At 43.8% G+C, this 25,765-nt stretch overlaps 1 protein-coding gene across 1 annotated transcript; it reads left to right on the forward strand.

Annotated features, from left to right (window-relative positions):
- Positions 1 to 8,215: 8,215 nt before the first annotated feature.
- Positions 8,216 to 23,610, forward strand: CD83 (CD83 molecule). Its single transcript, XM_075052089.1, has 5 exons — positions 8,216 to 8,331; positions 8,460 to 8,590; positions 18,733 to 18,949; positions 19,063 to 19,166; positions 20,986 to 23,610. The coding sequence occupies exons 1-5, from the start codon at positions 8,289 to 8,291 to the stop codon at positions 21,142 to 21,144; spliced, it is 654 nt and encodes a 217-aa protein (XP_074908190.1). The 5' UTR covers positions 8,216 to 8,288; the 3' UTR covers positions 21,145 to 23,610.
- The last annotated feature ends 2,155 nt before the right edge of the window (positions 23,611 to 25,765 follow it).

A 25,765-nucleotide genomic window follows, 5' to 3' on the forward strand; every position in this document is an offset into this window, starting at 1 on the left:
ACCACTCACTGACAAACATCCAGCCAGTCCTCGAGCAGTGATCCACCCCTCCTGGCTGACTTCCCCCAGTTTATATACTGAGCATGGCATCCTATGGTACAGAATATCCCTTTGGCTCGTTCGGGTCAGCTGTCCTGGCTGTGCTCCCTCCCAGCTTCTTGTACACCTGCGTGCTGGCAGAGCTTGGGAAACTGAAAAATCCTTGACTTAGAATAAGCACTACTTTTAGCAACAACTAAAACATCAGTGTGTTATCAACATTATTCTCACACTAAATCCAAAATACAGCACTATACCACCTACTAGGAAAAAATTAACTCTGTCCAAGCTGAAACTGGGACAGTGACCAATGGCTATTTATTTCAGCATCCCTTATACTGTGCTTTTTGTTCTCACTTTCCCCTGTCTGGATGTGAGTGACAAGGAGTAAGAGAGAAACCAAAGACTCACCGTGGGATCACAGCAGGTCCAAATGGGTGGTGCTGGGTGGTGTAAAAGGAGATCTGCCAGAAGGAGGGTTTGCCTGTCTCCTTGTTTTAGGTATCTGAATGGCTCCTCTTTCAGGGATCTGTGCTTGGAGCTGGGGATAGAGCCCATCAGAACTCTCCTAATCATAAGCAAACTAAAGCACCAGCTGGGTATTTAAATAGTGAGTGGGCAAGGAGTCCTCAGTTTGCTCCACTGACCACTATAAATCATTATCTACTCAGTTCATAGGTAATGACTATGTGTATCCAGTGCAATTAGCCCAACATCCTAGTCCTTGAGGCCCTGACACCTGAACTAAAAGATTTCAGGGTAACAAACAAATGCACTGGCAGTCTCTTTAGGACCATCACCGAGCAGTCCTACCTCCAGGCTTATATAGTCCCCATGCTGCTGAGGTGGGGGAAGGCTTGTGGCTGGAAGTCTTACCCTGGGGAGGGAGGTGTGTGTGTGGGGGGGCACGTGCAGAAATGTTCTCACAGCTTGAGGCCACGTATGCTTTTGCACTGAGATTACTCTTCACATCCCAGTTTTCAGGAAGATACAGTGGAAGAGGGACATTGATGCTCTGTCAGGCATACATCCATGCAGTTTCATGATACCAGAAAAGACTGCATGGTGGTTAGACTGCTGGATGCAATATCTGCTTGCTGGATGGTGTGGAATATCTGGGCAGGCTTTTGGGGAAGGCTTGAGGGAGCCTTTGGATACTGTATGGAGCAATGACCTTGGGAAGGGAGAAGAGGGTTCCTGGAGGCAAAATGCAGTCAGATGGTAAGCCGGAGGCCAGGAGCTCCATAGTAGCTTCAGCTGGAATGCCTCCAATACCATAAGGAGGGCTGAACTGAGAGAAACAGAGACAAATTCTCGATGAGTGGCTAGGAAATGGTTGAAGACAAAGGATTTGAACTTGTTAGTAAATGGGAAAACTTTCAGAATGTATGTAGTCAGATTCAGGTAAACTAAAATGAAACCACTGATGGCACTTAAAAAGGTGTTAGAAGATTTTTTTAAATTGAAGGAAGGGAGAAGTTGACAAGTGCTAAAATATGATTCAGAGTGGCACATATTCAGAGCAGAAAGTCAGGAAAACTTTGTCCTCCAGTGAATAACAATAATTTGGTGAAACTTAAAAAGAAAGGGTGAAGAATAATCAAACAAAAGGAATCCCATAGTACAGAGAGAGAGAAAGAAAAGATACTTCTTTATAAATGCTAGTAGGCTAACAAACAAGATGGGGAAACAAAAATGCCTGACTTTAAAGAGGGATGATCTCATACTATATATATATCAGAAACTTGATGGGAAGAAGGCAGTTTATCAGATGCTCTAGAATCAGTGTGCAAAGTATGACAAAAGGCAGAGGAGGCAACAGCAGTAGAGAAGTGGTACCGTGTATTAGAGAAAAGTTTGTGCCAAATCAAAGTAACAAGCTAATTGTGTTTACAAGCAGTTCAAAACCTATATAGCCTGACATTCCTGGTCTAAGTCATAAATACGCCATATCAGGGTTAGATCAAATGTCTGCACCTATTACATGCTGAGGGAGATCAGAGTTGCTGACAGGGCAAGGAATGCAACAGTAACAGGAGATATCAATTCCCCACCTGCATACTAGGCAAATGTCACATCAGGGATTGATGCTGCAGAAAAAGAAAATAGTGTTGCTGCATGAAAGAGTCTACAAAAGACGATGAAATTTATATTAGCCCTGAGCAACACAGAACCTGGTTCAAAATGTTCCTGTTCAACATTGCCCAGGGAAGAAGAGCCAAAAAAGCCCCAACTACAATAGAATTACATCGTAACAAGGAACCTTGTTAAAAAGAAACTAAAATGGATTCCTGAAGGCTAAAATGTTTGTATGGTGACTATTTAAACATAACATGTAGGAGCACATTTGCTTTAAGCCTCTGTGTATGGACAAAGACTTTGGAAGGACCAAAAGGAAAGCTGACATGGCTAACAGCAGGATAAAGGAATTTATTAGAAGCAGAAGACTTTCTTCAGAAAATAGAAGTTGTGTCCAAGAATGGAAATAGAAAGGATCATAAACTCTGGCAAGTTAAATGAAAACCACAACAAGGTCAGCCATATAGAATCCCACCAACAATTTCCAAAGATATAAAGGTCCATCAGTAATGGCTCTGAAAGAAATTAAGGCACCATGGGACAAGAGAAAAAGTCTTCATGTGAATAACCTATTAAAAGAGGAGGATAAATGGCCAGCATTCACGTTTGAGGGAGGTCTCCAGTGATGTTTGAGGGGGTTTTGTTCCTGGGTTCCTGCTGTTTAACCTATTTATAAATGAACTGGAAAAGAGGGCATATGGTGAGAAGACAATTCAGTGAAGGCACAAAGTTATTACACATAGTAGGGGTGAGTTGCCTTAACTCTTTTGAGGCTAGACAAGTATTCTGTTGAAGTGTCAGTACATGCCTGTGCTGATCTTATGCTCTTTGAAAGATCTGGGGAAACCCAGATGATCGCGGGGGACAACAAAGGGGAGAAGAGAAGAAGATCAAGCTCAAAGGGTCAGGAGGTAGGGAACCAGAGGGGAACGCTGGGCACACCACCCTGAAGGCATCTGAGAAGCCAGTGGACAGTGCCCACTGGTGCTGTGCCGGGAGACCTCAGAGGAAAAGGGAATGGATATAGGCCCTGCAGTCACCAGGACCCCGTCACCAGGCTTCCTCTTTCTGCTGGTGGGGGTGGTGGGGGAAGTTGATCAGGAAGTCCCATGACTCAGTAGGATCTCAGATGGGGAAGGTATAAAAAAACCCACCTCACAACAAGAGGTCTTGGAGGCGCCAGGAGAGGGGCCGCAGCTTGGCACAGTTGGTCTGTGTGCAGGGTCAGGTCCCCAGATGGTCCACAATGGTCAGGGCACCCTGTGAGACCTGCTGTGAGCACAGGCTGCTCCCAGGAGGATTTCCTGACTTACATTCCTGGTGGGCCATGGGATCAGCTAGGAGTACAAGGGGACCTACTGGGATCCTTCATTCTCTTCCAATGTGAGAAGTCCCATAGCATGCGTGTCTAGGGAGGATGTACAGGCAAGAGAAAAGAGAGAGGAGCACCAGGAGGAGGAAGTATTTCCACAGCATGATTTGGGGGCAGACCAGCTGAATGTTAGCTCTCTACTAAAACAGTTCCTGGCCGGGTGTGGTAAGGAGATGCAAGGTCCAAGAAGGAGCTCTGCAAGGCTGGGACTATGTGGGGACTACTGCTGCAGAATTCAGTAGAGACAGCAGGCAATAATCTGCTCCTTACCTTCTGGAGAAGGCAGCATGGATGACCCCACATGGAGGGTGAGCAACAGAGAGTCCACTGAAATCTGCAAACTGTGGTCCAAGATATCCCTAGTCCTAGCAACGCTAGCACCATCTAGCACACTGATGATAAAAGAAGAACCAGGGAGCTGATAAAATGAGATTTCACTGTGCACCTCCAGTGCACACTGCAGTTTGAGTGCAGCAGCTTGGCCTGCTTGGCTACCCGATAGCTCACTGCCTGCTGTTGGAGACAAGATGCTGGACTTGATGGAGCTTCAGTACAGCCTTATTCCAATTCTTACAGTTGCATGTATAGACGTAAGATAAGTTCTTGCTCCTGTTTGCTTAAAGGCAATTCCTAAACTCCCAGGTTAACAGTTTCTAAAGAGGCTTCTGATTTTGGATACCTCCATTTTGGGACTGTATTTTGGGTCACATTTCAATTTCTATGTGAGTATGCTTAATCACTACTTTGACAAACAGGGCTGGCACATCTCAAATGGCTCAGTCCAAAGTCCAGGTGTTTCAGAGGAGTGGCCATTTGTGTATAATTAATTGGGTGTTATTTACTGAGCTGGCAGCGGGACACAGTCTGCAGCACAAAGCTCTGTGCCACCCAGCGGGTCACAGTTCAAGTGTTTTGGTTTCTCAGTATTGCTGGATTGCCACTGTTTAAACAGCAGAGGCAGATCCCGACCCAACATCTGCCATGAAGGGGCAGAGAAGAGAACTTTGTCCTTAAAATTGCCCAACTCCAGTTTGTAAGTAATCTACGTACCTCTCATTAGCTGCAACCTGAAACACTCAGTTGATCTTAATTGTTGGTGTGGTGAGCGTCAAGATCCTAGCATGACAGGAGAGTAAATGCTGTGACTGCAGCTCTGCTGGGCCCCTCAAAATACATGACTATTCTGCATTTGCGGCTGTGGATTCTTCTGTCACTGTTCCTTTGGCTGACAATGCCACATTACACATGGTATATTATTTTAAAAATGGTTGTCTACTAAAACATAAAACAAAAGCTTGCTTGGTTTTCTCAGTTGAACTGAAGCAGACAGTTTTTATTCCTGCACAGGAGATTAATAATAACAAAAATAAATAAATACTGCCCCCCCCCCCCCAGTGGCTTCACCATAGATATGAGGCACATGGATGGACCTTATTCAAAGCAGGAACATAAATGCAGTGAAACAATGGATATTTGATAATCATATCCCAATACAGAAAAACCTGTGCCTTGCCAGAAGTGCTAAATGCTGTTTTGACACCTCTGTCTTAACCTTTGATTCTTCATTGTGGGCAACTCTTAGGTGTGTAGACACCTAAGGTTTTGGGTTTTTTCAAACTCTGTGTTTCCTGATGAACACTGGCACTCAGGGGCAAACACATGAAGTAAGAAGGAATCTTACATATGTTTTGCAGCCACACACTGGGTTAAAAAATAAGAAAAATCCACTACCTGAGTATCTGAGGAAGCCAGTACCTACCTGGTTCAAGGAAAAAAGATACAATTCCACAAACAGCATTGTCAAGGCTCTATCAACGCTGAAAAAAATATAGTCTTGACTTTTTAACCTTATCCCATGAATCCATCCCACATCCTTGTGCTTCTAGCCTCATTTCCCACAGAGAATGAAATTTCTGTGATCATGCCATCTGGCTGTCTATCAGCCAGTATGTTCTGAACCTGCTTTCTATCAAACTGACAGAGGGATTGGGGCTCAAAGAGAATTAAGTGCCTATGAAATTCATGAAAATCAACAGCTGGGTCAAAGACGGAGATCCAAACGAGTGCCCTTGCTAAGGGAAAGGTAGGCAGAATGCAGCCATTCTACATGCTGCTTGCTAATGTCAGTCATCACATGTGCAGCTCTGGACTCACCAGAGCAGATGGTGCTTCTTGCTCGGTGAGATCGAGGGCTTATGGTTGGTGTAGCGAGTGGTATGGGTGAGGGAAAGAGAGGAAGAGGCAATAGGACACACCTGTAGGAAAGCAGGTCTCATTAGGTCCACAGAACAATGCATTTAACAATAAACTTCCACTTATTCACATAACCATGCAGCTCCTGCAGTTCCTCAGGGCCCTGCAAAGATGTGGATTTGTTTCTCACGGAGAAGGCTGACAGGCAATCACTGCCTTCTCACTCCCACACCCAAACCGGTCCCTCTGAGCTCCCATCGCTTCCACTGCTTAGGACTGCAGTGAAACTTGAAGAAGCTTCCAGGGCTCTGGAGATAATAGGCTTGCTCTTTGAAACCATATAAAGGATATTAAAAGTTTGGATGGAAAGTACAGCCTGGTTCAAAGTTTCCCTAAAGAAAAAATCCCAACTAGGGAAAGTTTAGAAACAAAATTATTTCTCCCCCCCCAGCAAAGGGAATTTCACTTTTTGTTTTCCATGTCTTGCTCTCTTGCTTCACATACTGTGCTGTGGAACAGCAGCTGAGCTTGCAAATACTTCTGGAGGAAAAGGGCTGTTTTGCTTGAAGCTATGCCTGTTCTAGAGGGAAAAAACGTATGTTTTTAAGACTCCTAACTCCTGTATTTTAACTAACGAAGGAAGAATGTTGTTTAACATCACCTTGGCAGGCGTGTGTGGCATGTACATTTCCCAGATCAAATTGAAGCCTGACCCTTTATGCTTACCTTCAGTACACTTCTGTGTGGGCAAACTTGTGACCTCAGCCTTAGGCATGCCACAGCCCCTCCAGACTACATCTGGTCAGGCCATTTTGGGAAAGATTGCTGTGGGCTGACCCACAGCAGGGGCAGGAGCTTACTGTGGTTTGCTCACTGGGGGTTTCCTCACAATGAAAGGGGAGGTAGAGAAGGTTTTACCCTCTGGATTGGTTTATGAAGGGTAAATATGTAGCTCTGCAGGACTCAAGAAAAAGGCACTTGGGTGAAAGCTGAGTGCCCTTCTTGGAGGTGGGCTTGATGTGTGGCTGACTCATGGGGGCGGGAGACCTATCATTTTAGTGAAGAACAGATGTGAAATATATTAACTGGAGCCCTCTTCTCTCCAAGATTTCCTTCAGCACCCCCCCCTCACTTCTGTCTTCTCAAGGACTCTACTATTTCACACAGGAGAAAGAAGTGAGAGTTCAGGATTTTCTCTCCCTCTAGAGAGATCCAGCAGGATTTACATTTTCCTTGTACCTATCTTCTAAGTAATGGATTAAGGTCCTTGAAACTGGAAAACACAAAGATTAAAATAAAGCTTAGAGCCTGTGATATTTACTATGCTGGTCAGTGAAGAGAGATGCAAAAAGCTTTAAAAATAAGTAGGCTACTTCAACAGCGAGGACCCCAGTGAAATTGCTGTCTGAATTCCCTCACAGAACAGCTTGGGGTTTCCAAAAGTGCTACCCACTCACAGCATTTACCCATCTGAGTTGGACTTTTGCATGCTGAGGACTTGTCAAACTGACTTCTCCTCACAAAGCTTTTTAGAGTGCCCAGCCTGATGTGGCTTCCAGGACCCCGGTTTTCAAAAGGGGCTGACCATGCACTCTTCACCCATCAAAACTCAAAAAACTCCCTCTTAAATGGCTTTTCTCCTCCATGATCTCAGTAGCCTAAATACAGCAGCCAGAACTGTTTTCCAAAAATAACATGTCAGCAACTTTCAGAGTTTCATGATTTGTAAATGCTTCTGTGATCAACCTCAGACTTCCTCAAAAATTCTCCAGGGGGAAACAGCTCTTACAGATCACAAGGAAAGGACTTTTTTTTCTGTTTCAGATATCTGGAGGGGATGTCCAAATGATTCCTCTTCTGGGAGCTGCCTTGATTTTTTTTCCATGAGGAAATTTTCCAGCATATAATTTGGTAGAATTATGTCATGCCAGCTGCCCCTGTTTATCTTGAAAATGACAAAATACACTAAGAAGAGATGCTGCTTCTACATCATGAGTGCCTACATGGGAAGTTACACTTTAACACTACAGAAATACAGTTGTATTGCTCACCCATGCTGTAAATTCCTGCTTAGCCCTTAGACCCAAGTCACGGTGTCCTTGTAGTGTTACAGCCTGAGGGCTTAAATGTGGTTTCAGAAATGTCGCTTCATCTGGCCAACCTTTGCACAGACACTGTTCTGTTAGAGCTGCAGAGAGAAGGTTGAGAGGGGATTTTGGGAGGCTGACAAACCCTTTCTCCTGCTGTTTTGTCACTCAAGACAGAGATTCTTTCAGTGCTGGTTTTGATGCCCTCCACACTGACCCACAGTGCCCCACAATCAACCTTATTTCTGTTCAGATCAACACGGAGGGTGGGGAAAAAAAAGAATAAAACCAGTTGCAGAAATAGGAGTGACCTAACAGATTTAACAGGAGAAGCACTGGCTCCTACACGCAGGGGTTTTCCCTGTGACGAGGCCCTTCAAGATAAGCCATCTGGGGGATTCCCCAGTCTGCCTCCAGAAATATCACTCCAGAAGCAGTAGCAGTTTCACTCTCCTCTCACAGTCGGTCCAGTGAAGAGGCACACTGTTGCTGCTCTGTGGTTTGAAGCAGCAAAAGCCATGTCTTCAGTAGTCTACACTCTGCTCATCACCCTGTGCAATGGTAAGTGGGGAGCCTTGCCTTTTTCATTCTGGTCTTTCACATTTATTTTGTGGGGATATGTTTTGGGAAGAGAGGGAGGATTACCTAGGCAAACTCTTCTAAAGGTGATCTGTACTTGTGCTTTGCAGTTTGGTGCTTGATCAGTGGGGCTTCTGTGGTGGTCCCAGATGTTGCTGTGAGATGTGCTGAAGAAGCGCTGCTGCCCTGTAAAGTTCTTTGGGACTCCTCAATCACCTACCAGACAGCATCTTGGTACAAAGTAAGAAAAAAGCCTAAGTTACTTCAGCAGTCTGCTTTGCTTTCCTACTTGATACTGGCTTGTCTTGTACAAAATGGGTTATTTTATGAAGAGGCATCCACCTCTCAGTGCAGCAGAGATAAGGCAGCAATGAAAGCATTTGAGCTGTTCACAGAGAACAGGCATTTTCCATGTCAATGTAGACAGACTATTTGAGCGTGATCCCTGAATTGCTCTTGGCCTGCTTTTCTATCTAAATATTGCTGGCTTCCAGGGATCAGAATTCAGGTGATGCCCCATGTACATATACCACTCCAAAGAGGAGTCTTTCCAGGATGTTTCTTCAGAGCAAAAGCTGGTATTTAAACCTTGAAACATCAGTGATATTGTGCCTTGGTTAATCTCCCCCCAAACAGGAGCTGATTTTTTGTTTGAAATAGAAGAACTAATCAAGTACTTGCTATTCTTTAGGAAGGTTTGGCTAGTGGAGGTGGACATCAGGGCAGGGTATGCAGAAATGCTGATGGAGAGCTACAAATTCTGAGTTATCTCTTTGCGTCATGAAGTGAAAGTCCAATCGTGGCTGTGCTGGTTCAGCATTCCCATCTCCAAAGCAGGAGAGCACTGCTGACCACATATTTGCAGGAGGGCTTACAAGGATCAATTGGCTAATGAGCAGCAAGTTCTGTTCAACACTTTCAAGATTAAATTTATTGTAGAAAGAGAGGCAGAGTTGCACAGTGGCTGAAGAAGTGGCTGTTGACTTGCTGTACTGTACCATGTATTTGCATCTCAGCGCATAATTTCAGCTTATGGTGTGAGCCAAATTAACAGGAAAAAAAGGAAGGTTCTGTTCTCCCTCATTCCTCACTCCCAGACATGCACTACTGCCACTTACCATGGGTCAGTCCTGGTGGTCCTCTGGTTGCCTGTTAAGTCAATTTGCTGTTGCTTGTTGTAATAGGGGAAAAATCAATCTGCAAATAGATTTTGTGAGTTACAGAGTTTAATTACTTTCCCATGTGATGGGAGAGCAGTGGAAGGGAAAAAACCCTATTGTTGGTGGGTGAAAACTATTAATTTATCTCTGCCAGAACATAAAGTCACAGCCTTGGCTTCCCCAGCAGTTTGGTCAGATATATTTTTTAAATTATTCCCTATAGTAAACCAACAAACAGTGTTATTAGATAGGGTTTCTGTGGTTGAAACTTGCAGTCCATCTGAGTGTCAGTTCTGGTACAACAATGAGCACCTGCCTACTGACTAGATGACAACTGCAACCCAAAGGTACCTAACCCTGAAAGAGCTGTTTCGAACATCTGGCTACCAGCCCATCAGCAAGTGCAGCATCTATAGTCTCCTTCTTCTTCCAAAATGCTGAACTAAATGTGGGTGGGAGACAGAGAGGAAAGAATAATGCACTTGGTTGCAGATTACTCTAAGAGCTGGGATAGGTGTCAACTTGCTCTTTTTTGCCTTCTGCTTCAAAAGCTGGATAAAGACATGTATTTTCTATCCAGATACATGCTAATTATTTAAGGCCCCATGTTTCCCACAGAATCTAGACAGTGCAGGGAGTGCATTGCAGGCAAACCATGCAGTCTGGTGGACCTGGAGGAATTGAGCAGAAGTGGTTAGGGGTGGGGGAGTACTAAACAGAGAGGTTGACTGGATCCCTGAAAATTCTCCCCCAAACCACTGTTGGAACTCAACAAAAACAAAAACAGTTTCAGCAGGCTGAAGTGTGGGGATCCTCCAGAAGCATGTCTTTCTGAGGTCAGTGGCAGCTGGGAGGACCAGGCAACACACAGGAGCCAAAAGCCATTGCCCTGATGAAAGAGTGTAAGGAAACCCTGTAGACCATATTCCATGTTGTCTCATAGCTCTTTACAGCTCCACCTGGGCACAAAATGACTGCACATGCAAGGGAGGGTGTTATTTGATGATGCCTTTTGTGTATGCCCCTTCCTCGGCAGCCCTCGCTAGTGCTGCTTCCCTTTGCAGCAGTCTCGACTGCCGCTGCACCTCCCCTGCCATATCCTGCCAATCTCTCCTTCCATGGTCTCCTTGCTCCTCCTCCTTCATACGTTTCACTTGGGAAAAAACTGTTTTTCCAGTGCCCAGCATGACAGGACCTCATGCTTTTTTTCTCTGCTGGCACTGCCTAAACTACAAGAAGTAATAAAACGTAGCTACCCTCAGCTCTTGCCACCACCCTCAGGGGCTGATGGCACCAACCATGGTGCTGCAGTCTGCTGGTTACTCATCCCAGGAGAGAGATGGGAAGTGGGGACAGGCAGTTAATGCCACTCTTGGTGATGTTAGCTCAAGCCACAGTCACAGCCATATTAGGTATTAGGAATAGCACAGCACCAAAGCTAAAAAGCCTGACTCTGAGCAGGAAAAAGTAATTTAGGCTCAGTGTTTTGTGCTGAAGAAGCCATACTTCTTCTACTTGTGGGGCTAGCTAAATAGGCAGCAGCTTGAAGCTCCCTCTCCTCTCCCTCTCCTTTCCTCTCCCACTCTTCTCCCTCTCCCTTTTCTTGGCTGTGTGCTGCTGTCCCCACCCAACACTGCAAAAGAAGGGTGGGGGAATGGCAGAGCATGACTGGGCTACCCAACACAGAGAATTAATCTGTTATTTAAAAAACAACTACTGAAGGATTAATCAATAAACACCACATATACCCCCAAAGGCCTAATTAAAAGGTAATTCCAACAAATGGTATGAAATTTCAGACTATAAAGTTCAAGCAGCTGTTAGGCTAAATCTTTTGTATAAGGCCACTTTGAACTGTGCAGTAAATGCAAGCAATTAACCTTTGCTTCTGCTGCTTTAAAAAAATGATGGCGACAACGCTACGGTGCTGCACGTGCAGCTGTTTGCGCAGGGTGAACGCTCAGCAAACAACCCCCTCCTTCCTACTGGCACCTCTGCATGCTCTGACCAATTAAGGGGTACTTTTAAATAGTTTGTTACAATCTGCTTTTAAAAAAAAAATAAAAAAAAAGATGCTATTTAAAAATACTTGCTTTTTCAGTTTTGTATGGAAAAATAATTGTTTAAAGGAGTTAATATTCTGGTGCCAAAAATCCAACTGGATGTAAAAAAGAAGGATTGCATTCAACAGTTCCTTCACTTTTGCTAATATATCGTACTGCAAAAAGCCATGCATGTGTTTAACCTGTCATGCGCCCAGTATCCTTGGACCTAATTAGATTATCTGCATGCATGAAGTCATACGTGTAAGTAGTTCTGTGCGGAATCAGGACCACACTCAGGCAGCTCAGACAAAATGATTTTTACTTAGAAATACTTGAAGTAGGCAGGCCTAGCACACTGGGGAGAAGGTAGAGCACAAAGTCCTCTTCCAGCCTGGTGCAGCTCTCAACTCATTCACTATGTGGCCATGGAAAAGTTAGAGAGTTCATAATGGTGATACCCTTCAAGTGTGGGTCATTTTTAGGACTGCTGGGCAACCTACATGCCATAAACCCGTATATGAGCAGTGTGGAAGTTTGCCAACTGAGAACTGAAAACTAGGTCATTTTTGCATAAGCACCCAGGTACTGGGAATTGTATATGGAAATACTGGTTTGAATCTCTACGGCCCACCTATGAAACAAGAACCTGGGTAATGAAACCTTACTTACCTTTCTGCCTCGTAAGGCTAATGAAAACTGAACAGTTTCTCTTTGTGTAGCACATTGAAAATAAGAACCACTTCATAAAACCTCATAATTATCACTTTATATCCAGTTTGAAAACCAAGTTTATACACACACAAATGAAGTCCCAGTGGATATTTCGCTATTTTGTTCATGTGATAGCCAGAAAAGTCTTAATCTAAAACAAATCTTGAGGAAGAGGAAAGAAGGCTGTACTTCAGTGGAGAGAAGTCTGTTAACTTTATAACACTTCCCTGAAAAATATAAAATTGTGGCAGAATTAGAGGGGGAAGTCATATTACAAAATAAGAATAAACCTTATAGACGTTTAATATTAATCGCACCTTCCTTCCAAGGAAATTACTTTTGCTAAATGTGCATAACTATTACCTATTAGCATAGGTAAATAGTTGCTAAATTACTTCAGTCTTATTTCTAACATACCCAAAGAAATGCAGTTAAATGCTCCTCAGACATCTATTCAGCTCCAAGTAGCTCCAACACATTGATGATTTAGACAGGAAGGGAGCAGTGGAAATGATTTCATGACCAAAACAATTCTTTTGCCTGACATGAGCTAGCACTGGATGCCCTTAGCTAAAAAAAAAACCCCAAAACAATAAAGAGGCTGTGTGACTGAGTCAGAGGGCTTTTCCAGCTGGCTCATGTGTCACATGCAGTTCCTTTGCTGTAATTTTGGGGTTGGGTTTTGGTTTTTCTTCTTTTTCTTTCCCCTTTAAAGCATAGTTAGAGTTCACTCACATGTGCCCACAATTTATGTCTGTTTTTTTCAAATTTAACATTGGTATCTCTACATGACACTGTATAGGAACCATATGGATGCACCTTCAGCACTAATCAAATGTGAAAGTGCTTTTGTGCTGAAAAATACACCTATTAAGTGGTTTCAGCTCAGTTGTGATTCATTATATGTTGGCTATCGGGCATTGCCAGAATTCTAGCTATTTTGCTTCAGAAAATAAATTCCTTCTGGCTGTATATAGTTTTTAGATCTCTTTAGCAGTCAGAAATTTCAACTTGGCCATTATTGCTGGTACAATTTTAAACAAACCCATTTTTACAATCATTCCACCCTCAGAAGAAAATAAATTAATGTTAATACATTCCACCTTTAAACTGACATCAGTTTTGGACCTGAACCATTTTGTTTGAAATAAAAATTTGCTTTTATGGGAAAAGTGGATTATATTGGCACTTTGATTTACCTGGGAGCCAACGTACCACCTTAGTCTGGGAAAAGCTCTATGAGAAAAGGGATTCAATGAGAGCAGAGAACAGGAGTTAACTTAACAACTGCTTGCTCTCACATGCACATGATAAAATTAAATTTTAATTGATTAGTTGGGTGTAAGTACTACAGCATGGGTGAATTGCCTTTGTTTAGTGGCACAATTGTGTAATGCTGTAGCAGTTTTCAAAACTGCAGCTAAAACCCAGCCAGCTAGGACCAAGAAAAGTGTTTCTTCTCCTTCTTACACCTTGTTTTTAGTTCTCTGAAAAAGAAATATTTGCTGAAGAGCACTTAAATTTTGGAGGCCTAATTATTCTCATAATTCAGCCAGTCAGAGAACAGAAATGTATCAGCTCAGCCATATTTTCAATCAAACCTATCCCATTTTAATATCCACTGTATCACCACCACTATTCTTACCAAAAAGGTCCAGGCTAGGAGAAACTTGACAGGAATCAGTCAATTGACTGGAAAATACATGTGGGAAAATCTCAACCTCTTTAGACCAAGCATTTCCAAGCTTTTGGGAACTAGAATAACTTTCAATTAAACTCACTAAAATAAGGCAACTAGAGCTGGTTGCTCAGGGCTGTGTCCAGCCAGGTTTTGAACATCTCCAAGGATGGAGACTCCCCACCCTCTCTGAGCAGCCCATTCCAGTGTTCAACCACCCCCACAGTAAAAAAGGTTTTTCTTACGTTTAAATGGAGTTTTCTGAATTTCAGTTTGTGCCCATTGCCTCCTGTCTTGTCTCTGGAGGCCACTGAGAAGAGTCTGGCTTTAGCTTCTTTATCCCCCCGGCAATCAGGTACATGTTGACAAGATGCCCCTGAGCCTGGTCTCCTCCAGGATCAACAGTCCCGGCTCTCAGCCTCTCCTCGTATGTCAGATGCTCCAAGCCATTAATCATCTTTGTGGCCCTTCGCTGGACTCTCTCTCCAGCATGTCCATGTCTCCCTCGTACTGGGGAGCCCAGGACTGGACCCAGCACTCCAGGTGCATCTCACCAGGGCTGAGCAGAGCGGGAGGATCACCTCCCTCGACCTGCCGGAGATGCTCTGCCGAGTGCAGCCCAGGAGGCTGTTGGTGGTCTTTGCCACAAGGGCTCATCGCCGGCTCACGGTCAGCTTGGCGTCCACCAGGACCCCCAGGGCCTTTCCAGCAGGTTGGCCCCAGCCTGTCCTGGTGCCTGGGGTTATTTGTCCCCAGGGGCAGGACTCGGCATTTCTGTTTGCTGAACTTCATGAGGCTCCTGTCAGCCCGTGTCCCCAGTTTGTTGATGTCCCTCTGGATGGCAGCACGACCCTCTGGTGTATCAGCCACTCCTCCCAGCTTTGTGTCATCTCCAGACTTGCTCTGCCCCAGTGTCCAGGTCATTAATGAAGGTGTTGGACAGTATCAGCCCCTGGGGGTAGCATTTCCTCTCATTGCTATGGAGGTGATTGATATGATGATAGAAAACAACAGACTTAGCCCCCCCAGCTGATTTCTGAAAAAGCCTGTCACAAACATTGCTGCTGGCGAACGTATATGTGACAATAAACATGAACTCACATTTCTTTTGTTGTTTAATTTTCTTAATGGGTAGTTTTATGCAGATAGGAAGAATGATGCTGCCAGCCTGCAGGTCCCTGTTCCCAGCAAAATTCTTGCTTCAGTAACCCCCAGCAGCCAGCATGGCAACGAGACCCTTTTTATGTAAATAGATTCAGTAGCATTTCTACTGGTCCCTGCACGAATCATGATTTGCCTTTTGAATTTTGGTAAAGCCATTAACAGCAAACATGGGAGCAGGAAAAGAAAACCTCCCTTTCCTCCTCCTGTTGGCAGTGGGGAGCAGAGGGAGCCGGCGTGCTGCGGCTCGCGCCAGCACGGCGGAAAGGAAATGAAATGCAAACGAAATGCGGACAGAAAATATTTTGTCGCTGATTAAAGAAGAAGATGGTCCCTACACAAGTGGATTGCTGCCACCAACAGCATTCGCTTCGATCCCTCTAAGCTTGTGTGGAATTAATTAGGTAAAACCCCTAGCATTTACCTTGGGCTGTGGTATCACCTGGAGGACATTTGGCATGAATTAGCGCTGGATTATCATAGGAGCTTGAGCTGCAAAATGATCTGTCTAGTGAGAGTCTGCCAAGTAATTCACAGGAGGTGGCAAACAAAGTGGCATTTTCATAATTTTAATTAGGTTTGGGGGGAAAAGAGGTTGGCTTGAATAGAGCAAGAGGCAGAATGATGACCTTACTGAACATCTCATGGAATTCCTTTTACACAACTGGGATATGGGGACATACTCTGCAAATTTGCTCAGATGTTTCCTCGCTACTTAGAGATTTTAAAAAGGGAGGGGTTGATTTTTTTTTCATAGTAGCAGATAAGATTGCAGTGGAAAAAGGCTTGGCTCAGGCATCAGAGAAAGGGGTTGCTGTGACCTCTGAGTAGGGATGGATGCGCTGTGTGTAGAGGCTGGAAAAATGCCACCAGATGTCTCTGTAGCCTAAAAAATGAAGGGAGGCTGCTGGGCACCCCAGCACCACAACGGACTGCCTTGCCTGCCTTTGCTCTTCAGTAAGAGGAGATTTAATGGAGAAAGAGAGGCATGCAAAACCCGAATTCAACCCACACATATGAACCATTACTCCTCCTCCCCAAATGCACAGGTTTGTGACCCCCATCCAGATCGCGACTGGTTTCTCCACAAGTGAGGGAGCTGGATTTAGGCCACGAAGTAACTTTTTTTTATATTTTGGGGAAAGGCATGTTGTTAGCGCAGCTTCACGGACACTGCTTTGCCTTACGCAGAGTGGGTCTGTGTAAGGCAAAGTTTGACTTGCTTGTCTCCAGGGTCACCGTCACTGTACTTGTGACAGCAAATGAGCACCTCAAAATGCTTTGGAGGCAATAATCAACCCTATCCCTCAGTGTCCCATAAAATAGAGAAGTTAAATCATTTACCAAAAAATCTCACTGGGAATAAGAGCATGGTCAGGCATAGGATGCATGGACTTAATTGACTTCTCCCTTATACTAGCAGTGGTGATTACAATTGCATACAGAAAGATCAAAGTGTTTTCTGATTCCCGGGTCTCAGCCACAAGAATCACAGCACCATTTACCACCCAAGACAGCAATTACTTATGCTACCGGTGAACTAAAAAAAAAAAAAAAAAAGAAAAAAACAAAACCAATTTTCTGTGTGTAGCTCAGACCTCCTATTTGCATTTTAGGGCAATGCAAAGGGCAGCCAGGCTGGTTCTCTTTATTGCCCTGTGGGCAGTTTTAAATTTCACGAAGGAAGGGGGTGGTAAGGGAAGGGAGAGTGGCAAAAATCAGATCTGAGGGAGGTCAACTCTCTCCACTTAACTGCTGTTGACCCACTTGTAACCAGAGCTGAGCCCAGCCTGGGTATTGGAATTCCTCTGGCCACATCTCTTGACAATGTGCAGGGCCCGAAAATCTCTAAATCTCTGCAGCACAGTGAAGTCCCTACAGCCTGAAAACCACCATAGGTACTGCTCATCTCATAGGTGCTTGGGGCTGAGCATAATAAGAAAGAGAAGCTGGGGTAAATTTACTGGGGGATTAAGAGGAAGAATGTGCTTTCTTCCCTCTTGCTGGGTAAAGTGTGGAAAGCCCCAGGGAATTACTGCTGTGTTTCAGTTGATGCACTAAAAAACCCCAAACCTTTCTGAGAAAGGATCTTTACAATTCTGAAAATCTTGTGCTTTAGTCCGATTCCCCAGTTCCTGAAAAGTTCCCCAATTTGCAGCTTGTTTTACACCATTTTAGGGCTGCAAAAGTAGCAAAGTATAATGGGGCATCAGGCCCATATTTCTCTCCAGACCCCTGAGTACGCTTTCGTCATGCAAATACATGAAAGGGAAACCAGATACTCTTAGCCTCAGTATGAGAAAATTGTGTTAATTTTAATAACTTACAGTGTGATGGTTATACCCTGATGCAGTAGCTATACTGATAGAAAGTAAGCACCAACATGCAACCCAAAAATGTGTCTGTTAAAATAAAATAATAAAAAAGTCTTGGCTTACATTAGTGATAGGTTTGGCTGAGAAGCTGAGCCTTGGACTGTATGAGCTGGCTCTGGCGGTCCACAGAAAGACTGAATTCATTACTCGGGAAACCTTCATGGAAGGCACGCTGCCTCGAATCCCAGGGAGCAATGTCGATGAATAAGAATGGACACGGGCTAATTCAAACCCTTCTCCCATCTTTCAAATCAAGTTAGTGATTTCTCTCTTCTTTGTGGTTCCCAGCCAATTGTCATTTTCAGTGCATCCTATCACCCCGCAGTACAAACTGTTCTGGGAATACACTTCATTCCTCCAGCAGCCTCTCAGCAATGCCAAGGAATGTAGCTCTTCTGGTTACAATTAAGAAATTCAACATACAAATGCTCCCCAAGTGCACCAGAACCTGCTTGTGACCTTCACGCAACTGAATCTGAAGGAGTTGAAGCAATTTTTTGTTCTTTGCTTCCAACAAAGAGGGGAGGGGAGGGGAAGGGGGAAACCCCCATTCCTCCAGAGAGGCACGGTGGTTTCAGGGGTCAGCTGCACAGAGACTGGCACGGGGAAGTGCAGTTTCCAGGGCTGCGTTCCCACAAGGAGCTCTGGGCTGCAGGGTCGCTGGGAGGATGCCAGCCCATGCTGGCAGAGCCGGCGCGCTCTGCGGCATGCCTGCCGGGTAGGCAGGTTGAATTCCCATCGCTGCACGGCAGAAATTGTGCTGGCAGGGCGAGCGCAGGCAGCGGTGGAGCCTACCTGCCTGCTGCCACGCTCTCCTGGGGACCTCTGGTCCCCAGAGCCACTGCTAAGCAGCTGGGTAGGAATGCCTCTTGCTGCCTCGGCTCCATCCCCGTGGACCATCTCTCTCTGTTTGAACTCTTTTGGGGCCTCTGCGTAGACACTTTGAGACCAAACTCTACCGCTGCCTTTTATCGCGTTACATCTCCACCAGGATTGTGTCCAGGAGAAGCAGATTAAAAAGCTATTACAGAATAGCTCTATAGTATCTATTTATAATATAGTGTCTATTTAAGGAAAAATGTGCATGTGAGCACATGCATTGTGAGCATGAACGTATTAGATGCTTTTGAGATTCCCCCCACCTCTCTTCAGCCTCTGTATTTTCAGCCATAAACTGGCTTTAAAACTCTCTTTCCCCTAAAACTCAGGCTGAGACCGTTGCCCAAGATGAGAAATATATTTGTGTTTTCCAGATGGCTGGAGAAGGCGAAGGAATAGCATGGAAAGTCCTTGATGTGGAATCTCATTATCCAAAAGAACTTGGGGGGTCCCTGGAGCTCTCCAACGACACCTTCTTTTCACTGAGGATCAAAAACGCAACCAGCCGAAACAGCGGGACATATAAGTGCATTTTGGGGCAACAGAGTGGAGAACACAATCTGAGTGGCACAGTCACATTAAGAGTAACAGGTACAGTAGAGACTCTTGACTGTCTCATGCTCCATGTGGCATTTCATGAAGGTAACAGTTTAAAAATATTTTATAAACACCAGAACAATGTAACACTTTGCTTCACATTTTAGGTTGCCCCGGAACAGAAGATGAAAAACTAAAAAAATACAAAGCTGAGCTTTTCATGCTGACTTGTCTTGGGATTTTTTACTTGCTGCTCATCTTCTTTACCTGTGTAAGTAATTCCCTTTCTCATAAACAAACCAACGAAAAACCCACCCCGCACTCATTTTCTCTGCTAGCACCACCTTAACACAGCCAATCAGATGTTGGTGTTCGTACTTAATTTATGATCAAATCCTTTAAATACTCACACAGTATTTTCAAAGCCAGAGGAAACTCAGGCGCACGAGAAACAGAGGATGGAGTCCCAAAGAGATAAAAAATTTCACTGCACCCTGATCTAACTCAAACCAGACAGTTATTTTCCTGCACCCTGCTGCCCATTTCTGCTTCCAGTTACTCTGAGTGGAAGCTACTCTTCAGTTCAAGGGCACGTCAGCAGCTCTGCTGCTGTGGTGCTTGGGAACAGCATTTGCCTGAGATGCAGGCACAGGCCCTTGGGATCCCTTTCTCACCTACGGCATTGCTTTGTGTGGTGGCATGATGGACAAGTTCAAGTCCACCTATTTTTTGCCTCAATATCCATACCTGTAAATTGGTGACAACCCCATTTCAGATGGGCATTTTTGTGAAGCTCCGTCTTTCTTGGTAAACAGATATTTTAAGATCCTTGGAAAAGGACCTCCTCGTGGTTTTATCCATACCCTTAATGCTGTCAGGTATTTCTGGGAAAGGTGGGGAGAGGAGGTATTTGGGAAGCTCAGTTCACAGAAGCAAAAATGTTTTTTGTTTGCGATAGTGGTGAAGTCAACCCCTCGTGCAGAAAAACCAGGAGGTCTGTGCCTCCTGGCTTAAAGGCAGCATGAGCCTCAGGTCTTGGTACAGTGCAACACTGGCTGCATTTCTAATTAAAAACAAAACAAAGCCACCTCCAGCGTTTTGGGAGGTCAAATCTAACTTTTGCTGCCTATTTAATATTTGTCTTCTTGTTTTGCTCCTCGGCAGATGAATCATAGCTGTTGATTGGAGAATATCTAATTAGCTGCAGCTAAATGTAGCTTTTCATGTATCTTCAGGGAGCAATTAAATTTATGCCTGTCTCTTTTTTAGATTGACAATCCTGCCAGTAATTTGTGCCATTCAGACTAAAGTTTGACAAGATAAATCTTGTAGGAATTTGTTTGGATGAAAGTATGAAAGCAAGGATATCACTCCGAAGAGACAGATGCCCCTATTCTGCTCAGTGTCCTGAAAGAATTTCACATCTCCACAGAAGCCTCTCCTTCCCACATGTAAAAAAAAAGTCCCAGTTTTAGTGTTGCAGTTAAAAAAAAAGCAGAGCCAAGTAGTGAAGATAACCACTCTGGTGGAATTATGTGTATCTTACTCTTGGGTGAGGTCCAGTCTCAGGTATCAACCTAGCTTTCATCAAAATGTAATATTTCCCTGATCCCACAAGTGAGCTTCATTATTTAAAATGCCTGTTAAATTCTTACAGGTTGCCTTGTCCTCTCCTTTCGTGGAGATTGTACCTTATCTCCGCTAAACTCGACAGCAACATTAAGTTTAAGACTGGTTGGCAGGACTGGGGCTTTACTTTGACAACTAGATGAAATTTCAGGCACTGGCCTGTATTGAAGGCAGGTGAAAACACACTTGCAAGAGCTTGACGCAAGGCCTGTTCATATGAAAACTTGAATTAAATATAAAATTCCTTTTGTGACTAAGGCTTTTGTCCTATAAAGCTCCTTGATTGAGCAAGAAACAGCAGCATTTCTTTGTAGTGGGTGCTTCTGGTAACGAACAAATGAAAAAGGTCTAATAAGCCATGGTTAGCAAAGATAAAAAGCAAAACTTGCAAGGTTTAAAAAAAAAATTGCCTTTCACAGGAATTCTCGGTTTTAAGCTTTCCACTCTGCTTTCTTTTTTAGACATGTCTAAGAAAAGAGAGTATGTCTCCCAATTATCAAAAAAACAGACCAGATATGAAACACATGCTTACCCTCATCAATGTACGTGAAATGACAACTTTCCAGGATTTAAACAGCAACAGCACTTGCAAAAATGAGCTTACTTCAAGTTCTGTCTAAGATGACGTTGACAGCACCGTGGGCTCATCAGTAAACATGACACGAGCTGGATGGCCGAGTTGTACGGAGAGGAAATAAACAGTAATATATGGCCCCTTCGGAACAGCCTGAAAGTACAGGCAGCCTGTCAGTGATCTGCTTGCACTGGGCAAGCCTTCGAAAAGCACTGTCATGCACTACAGTAACTTTTGGGAGTTAGGCAGCTAAGAAATACCATTACAGCTACACAGCGGTGTTGCAATGCTGTTATGAAGTTGGCATCAACTTTCTTTCACTCTGCTGTGCAGCCCTCTTGTTCTGAGCAAGAACGTGCCTGTGATATGAAGGCCAGGTGACAGGGAGGCCACGGGAGCACAAAGCCAGGAGATTAAGCTCTTCGCTGAACGAATAGCTCTCATCTTTCAAAAGCAAACGCAACAGGTGCTGCAGTACGGACAGATAAGTGTGCGGGGCTGTTTCTGCTCCATGCTCTGAGCCTGATTCTGGATGGAGTTCCTTTACTGCAAACGGGATGTAACTTGTCGTGTGATGCTCAAGTAGGCTGAAGAGGTGACTTCATGCTCTTGTCGTGGGTGAATCAAATCAACATTCATTTTTAAATCTGAGAGAGACAGACGGGCTGAAATGTAAGAGGAGAGAAAATATTCTGGAAATCTTTCTGGACTGAGAGGAACTTTCTATCTCTGCAAGAGAAGTAGGGATGGATTTGCACAATGGGTCCGTCAGTCACTTCCCAGAGGCATCTCCATAAGAATCCATAGATCAATCCATAGGAAGTTTCAACGAGACCATTAACCTTAAAGCAACAAAAGTAAGCATGAAGCAACCTGTGGTATTAAGGAGATGTAAAGATGACTTATTTTGTGGTTTAGAAAACATAAAGCCAAATGTATGCAATACCCATGTCAGTCAAGTTACATAAGTGATGACCAAAGCCATGGCTTGGAAGAAATCAACTATCCATATGTTTGGGATGTATTAAGTCAGCTGTGAGATACAGGAATAGAAGACAGGGCATATGAGCACCCACTTTGGTGCCGACAGTGTGTAGTATATGTGAAACAAGGAGATGAGAAAAGCTGAACTCAGGCACAAAATATAAGGGAGAGAAGGCTTGTCCTCTTGGACTGAAGAAAACAAGAGCAATTCTGGAGTCTGAAATCAAGGAACCTTGTAGCGTTCGCTACATATCAAGGTGCCATGATTTGATCACTGGTCAGCCCGGACCAGGGAAAGAGACAGATAACACACACAGTGTGAGCGCCAACTTCCACCTTTTATTGCGCAGTTAATTCCTTTTATACTAACAAGGGGAGGTGGGGTTACAGGTACATCACAAGGCTGCAACTAACCCTCTAACTTTCCGTGACATCGCGAGATCTTCCGAATGCCGAACCCTACAGAACCTCCCTTATCAGGCTGCAGGTACAGAAGGTGAAGCAAGAGGAGTCTAGAGTGGCTGTGGGTGTTTATGCCACAGCATGAGAATTTGAGCCAAAACATGAGAATTTGCAAGCACTTAAGAACACATCTTAAAAAATAAAAAGAAATCCTTCAAGAGTTAAACTGCAACCTTAGGATTTTTAATGCAGTTTGGAATTCCAGGCTGTGACAAGGATGCTCTTTCTGTAATCCTTTGACTAATTTTGAAGTGCTAGTGGGAGGAAAGCACTGTGCATCACTCAGTAGTGCCTCTGTGAGCAGGGTAGATGTCTCCATTGGTGGCGTCCAAGGGGTTCCTGGCCAGAAGAATGGTTACAAGGGATATGCAATTTACTTAGAGCATGGTAAATTAATGCCACATTTGCTTGTTTATAATCGATTTTTACATATAAATGTGTGTAACATACTTTAAATAAAAATTCAGAGTTAACCTATCATTTGTTTTTGTGTGCCACATACGGCAAATAAACCCAGAAACACTCTGTATCAATTGCATTTTATTTTACAACTGACATAATTGCATCAAATAATGTAGATGCCTGATCCAGCTTCTTCTGCGGGAGAGGGCATGTATGTGTGTATAATTGATTAAGCAATGGATAATTTTATGCATTTCTAAGGAACTCAGATAATTTAAATTTTCCTCAAAATTTCACTTTCTCTCCAACATACATTTTAAACCACCTGTTCCCCAGTGACAGGCAAGTCATTAAGGAAAATACAAGGGTGTTTCAGTCTACCCATGGTCACTTTTGAATACGGCACACCATCATGGGTGACCTGTACATTTAGGTGGCAATAATATGAACTAAATGTGCATGTACCTAGGGTACATTGAGTTCCTCCATTTGATCAGAAAGGCTTAACACCTGACAGTCATAGGTTTTTGTTTATCTTTTATTATTATTAATATTTTTTTTAGGAGAGCAGATAAGAGGAAGGAAGGGAAAATTCACTTGAAAGGGGTTGATAATTAATCAGCGGAAAAGGCTGAAACACTTTTAAAATTATTTCTTCAGATGTATAAATAGGATCAGATCAGATAGGACAGAATGAAAAAAGGGACTTTGTGTAAGCAACTATACCCATTATTTTTTCCCCGAGCCAAACTGTCTGCAATACAGAAGATGGGGCCTGAGGCAACAACCCTGGGAGTCAAATTTCAGGCTCAGAAGTTTCAGGCTGGTTGGTTCTGAGGATTTGCTGTAGGCCCAGCTGTGCAGTAGAAGTGATCACGTTCAAGGCCACTTAAACGCGTTAAAGAGTTTAGAAGGCGTCAGCAGCAAGAAAGTCTGATGCCGAGACGCTTGGCTGGATCACAGAGCTGGAGAGAAACGGGCAATATCCTAAAGCGATGAAGGTGCCTGCACATCTGGGATGTAAAGGATGTAAAGAAACTGTTGTGGCATTGTAGGACAAAACCTAACATTAACTAGAAATATTACAAATGAGAACCAGACAACTGAAGGATAAAAGCTAATACATTACAGCAACTTCAGCACTAACAGGGAAGAAAGAAAAATAAAAAAATCGAGTGTTGACTGAAAATCTTACAGAAAGAGCTACACATTTTTCAACATAGTATCTCAGAAGAGACCGTCCTTTCCTTGCAATAGGGACCTACTCATATTTCAAAATTACTGCCTCAGCTAGCCCGGCATACAGGGGATGAGCACATGCACGCATTCTTTAGACTTTAACATTTCATTATTAAAGGGAATCCGTTGTAGATTGCACAATCAAGAGGCTGTTTTGATTATACAGATTAATTGCTTTCTTGGACAGAAAAATGTATTTTCCACCACTTTTCTCATTATGTATCCCTTTAGTTTTGTCAGATAATATAAAAGCATACATGTATGCTAGAACCCTTCCTTGTAATACTTTCTTACAATACATTTTAGAATCAGGAATTCAGTTTATCTCAATAAATCCATGAGGTGGGAAATACTATAATCTTTGTTTTATAAATAAAAGCTAAGACACCTGGAAATCAGAAAGCTCCTGAAGAAGTCTGGATCAGAATTGGGAAGAGATCTGAGGTTTCCTGACTCTCCTCTGGGTGCCTTAACCACAGGAGCTTCCTTGTTAATATTTCTTGTGGGTTTTGTAAATTTTTAATTGATTTTGTTTTTCCTCTATAACCTGCATTTTTCTGTTGTTTTGTCCAAAGGTGAACCATCTGCATTCAAAGATAACAATAAACATTATACGTAAAATTACTCATAGAAAGCAAGTTCGCACGCCTGTGATTAAGGAATATGCAGTGAAACACTGCACCACGTGGGGAAATTAGCCCAAAGAGAAATTGCAACAGTCATACACCAGAGCTAAATGAATATCCAAAATGGCAATGAGGGAAAGCTAAAGGCCGTAATCCACAAAATGCTGAGTGTATGAATTATAGCCCTTAGCTAAGCCCGATTTGTGTAGCTAGCACTTACACAGCAGATAACCCAGGCTGACAGTGACCTTGACAGCATTGCAACAGTAATATCTCCTGTAAAGGCTGAACAGTTTTCAACCTATTTCTCCTGAGCAGGAGTTACAGACACGCTTGTATTCAACGTGGACCAAAGTAATCCTTGGCATGTGCCTGTGAATGATACGAACGGAATATGGCTCTTGGGGCTCGCCGAACGCCTGCCTCCCTTCTTTCTTCTGCCCTTGATAAGACCATTTTGGAGAGCACAAAGAGCGTTTCCCTGGCGCACACATTCCCTTTCTTCCCCCTCTCAGCGCCGAGCCGAGCGGCCACGCAGCGCAGAGGGGATCTGGTTCCAAGTGCATTGAGCAACTGCAAGTATTTAGTGACCTTCTCAACCAATACGTCTGCCCCTCGGGAACGGCAATTGATTTTCCTCATCTCCGTATGCGAAGACAACACTTCTACGCTATGTTACAGCTACATAGTTAAAGGTAAATTGGGAGTGATTTCCCCACACCTCCTTTTTAAGTAAATATCAGTGAAACCCTAACTCTTAGTCATCTGTGGAACAAACTGCTGGGGAGATGAAAGAGTTACAAATAAACACAATACCAAATTTTTTGGTTGATGGTCTGTTCTCTCTTCACTTCGCTGCCAAGACCTGTGTTTGCAGTACTCCGCTTTTCGCTGACTACATCTGATATTACTTCTGTATAAAACTGCGAGAAGAGTGCTGTTAACTCTCCAGAG

Source organism: Buteo buteo, chromosome 20 (assembly GCF_964188355.1).
Source record: "Buteo buteo chromosome 20, bButBut1.hap1.1, whole genome shotgun sequence".
In the NCBI taxonomy this organism is placed as follows: Eukaryota; Metazoa; Chordata; class Aves; order Accipitriformes; family Accipitridae; genus Buteo; species Buteo buteo.

Bases quoted from the DNA above. Each gene is read 5' to 3' on its own strand.
- CD83 (XM_075052089.1), top strand. From the start codon at position 8,289: ATGTCTTCAGTAGTCTACACTCTGCTCATCACCCTGTGCAATG. The intron at 8,591-18,732 runs GTAAGAAAAAAG...TGTGTTTTCCAG, and splicing joins AGACAGCATCTTGGTACAAA to ATGGCTGGAGAAGGCGAAGG. The intron at 19,167-20,985 runs GTAAGTAATTCC...TTTCTTTTTTAG, and splicing joins TGCTCATCTTCTTTACCTGT to ACATGTCTAAGAAAAGAGAG.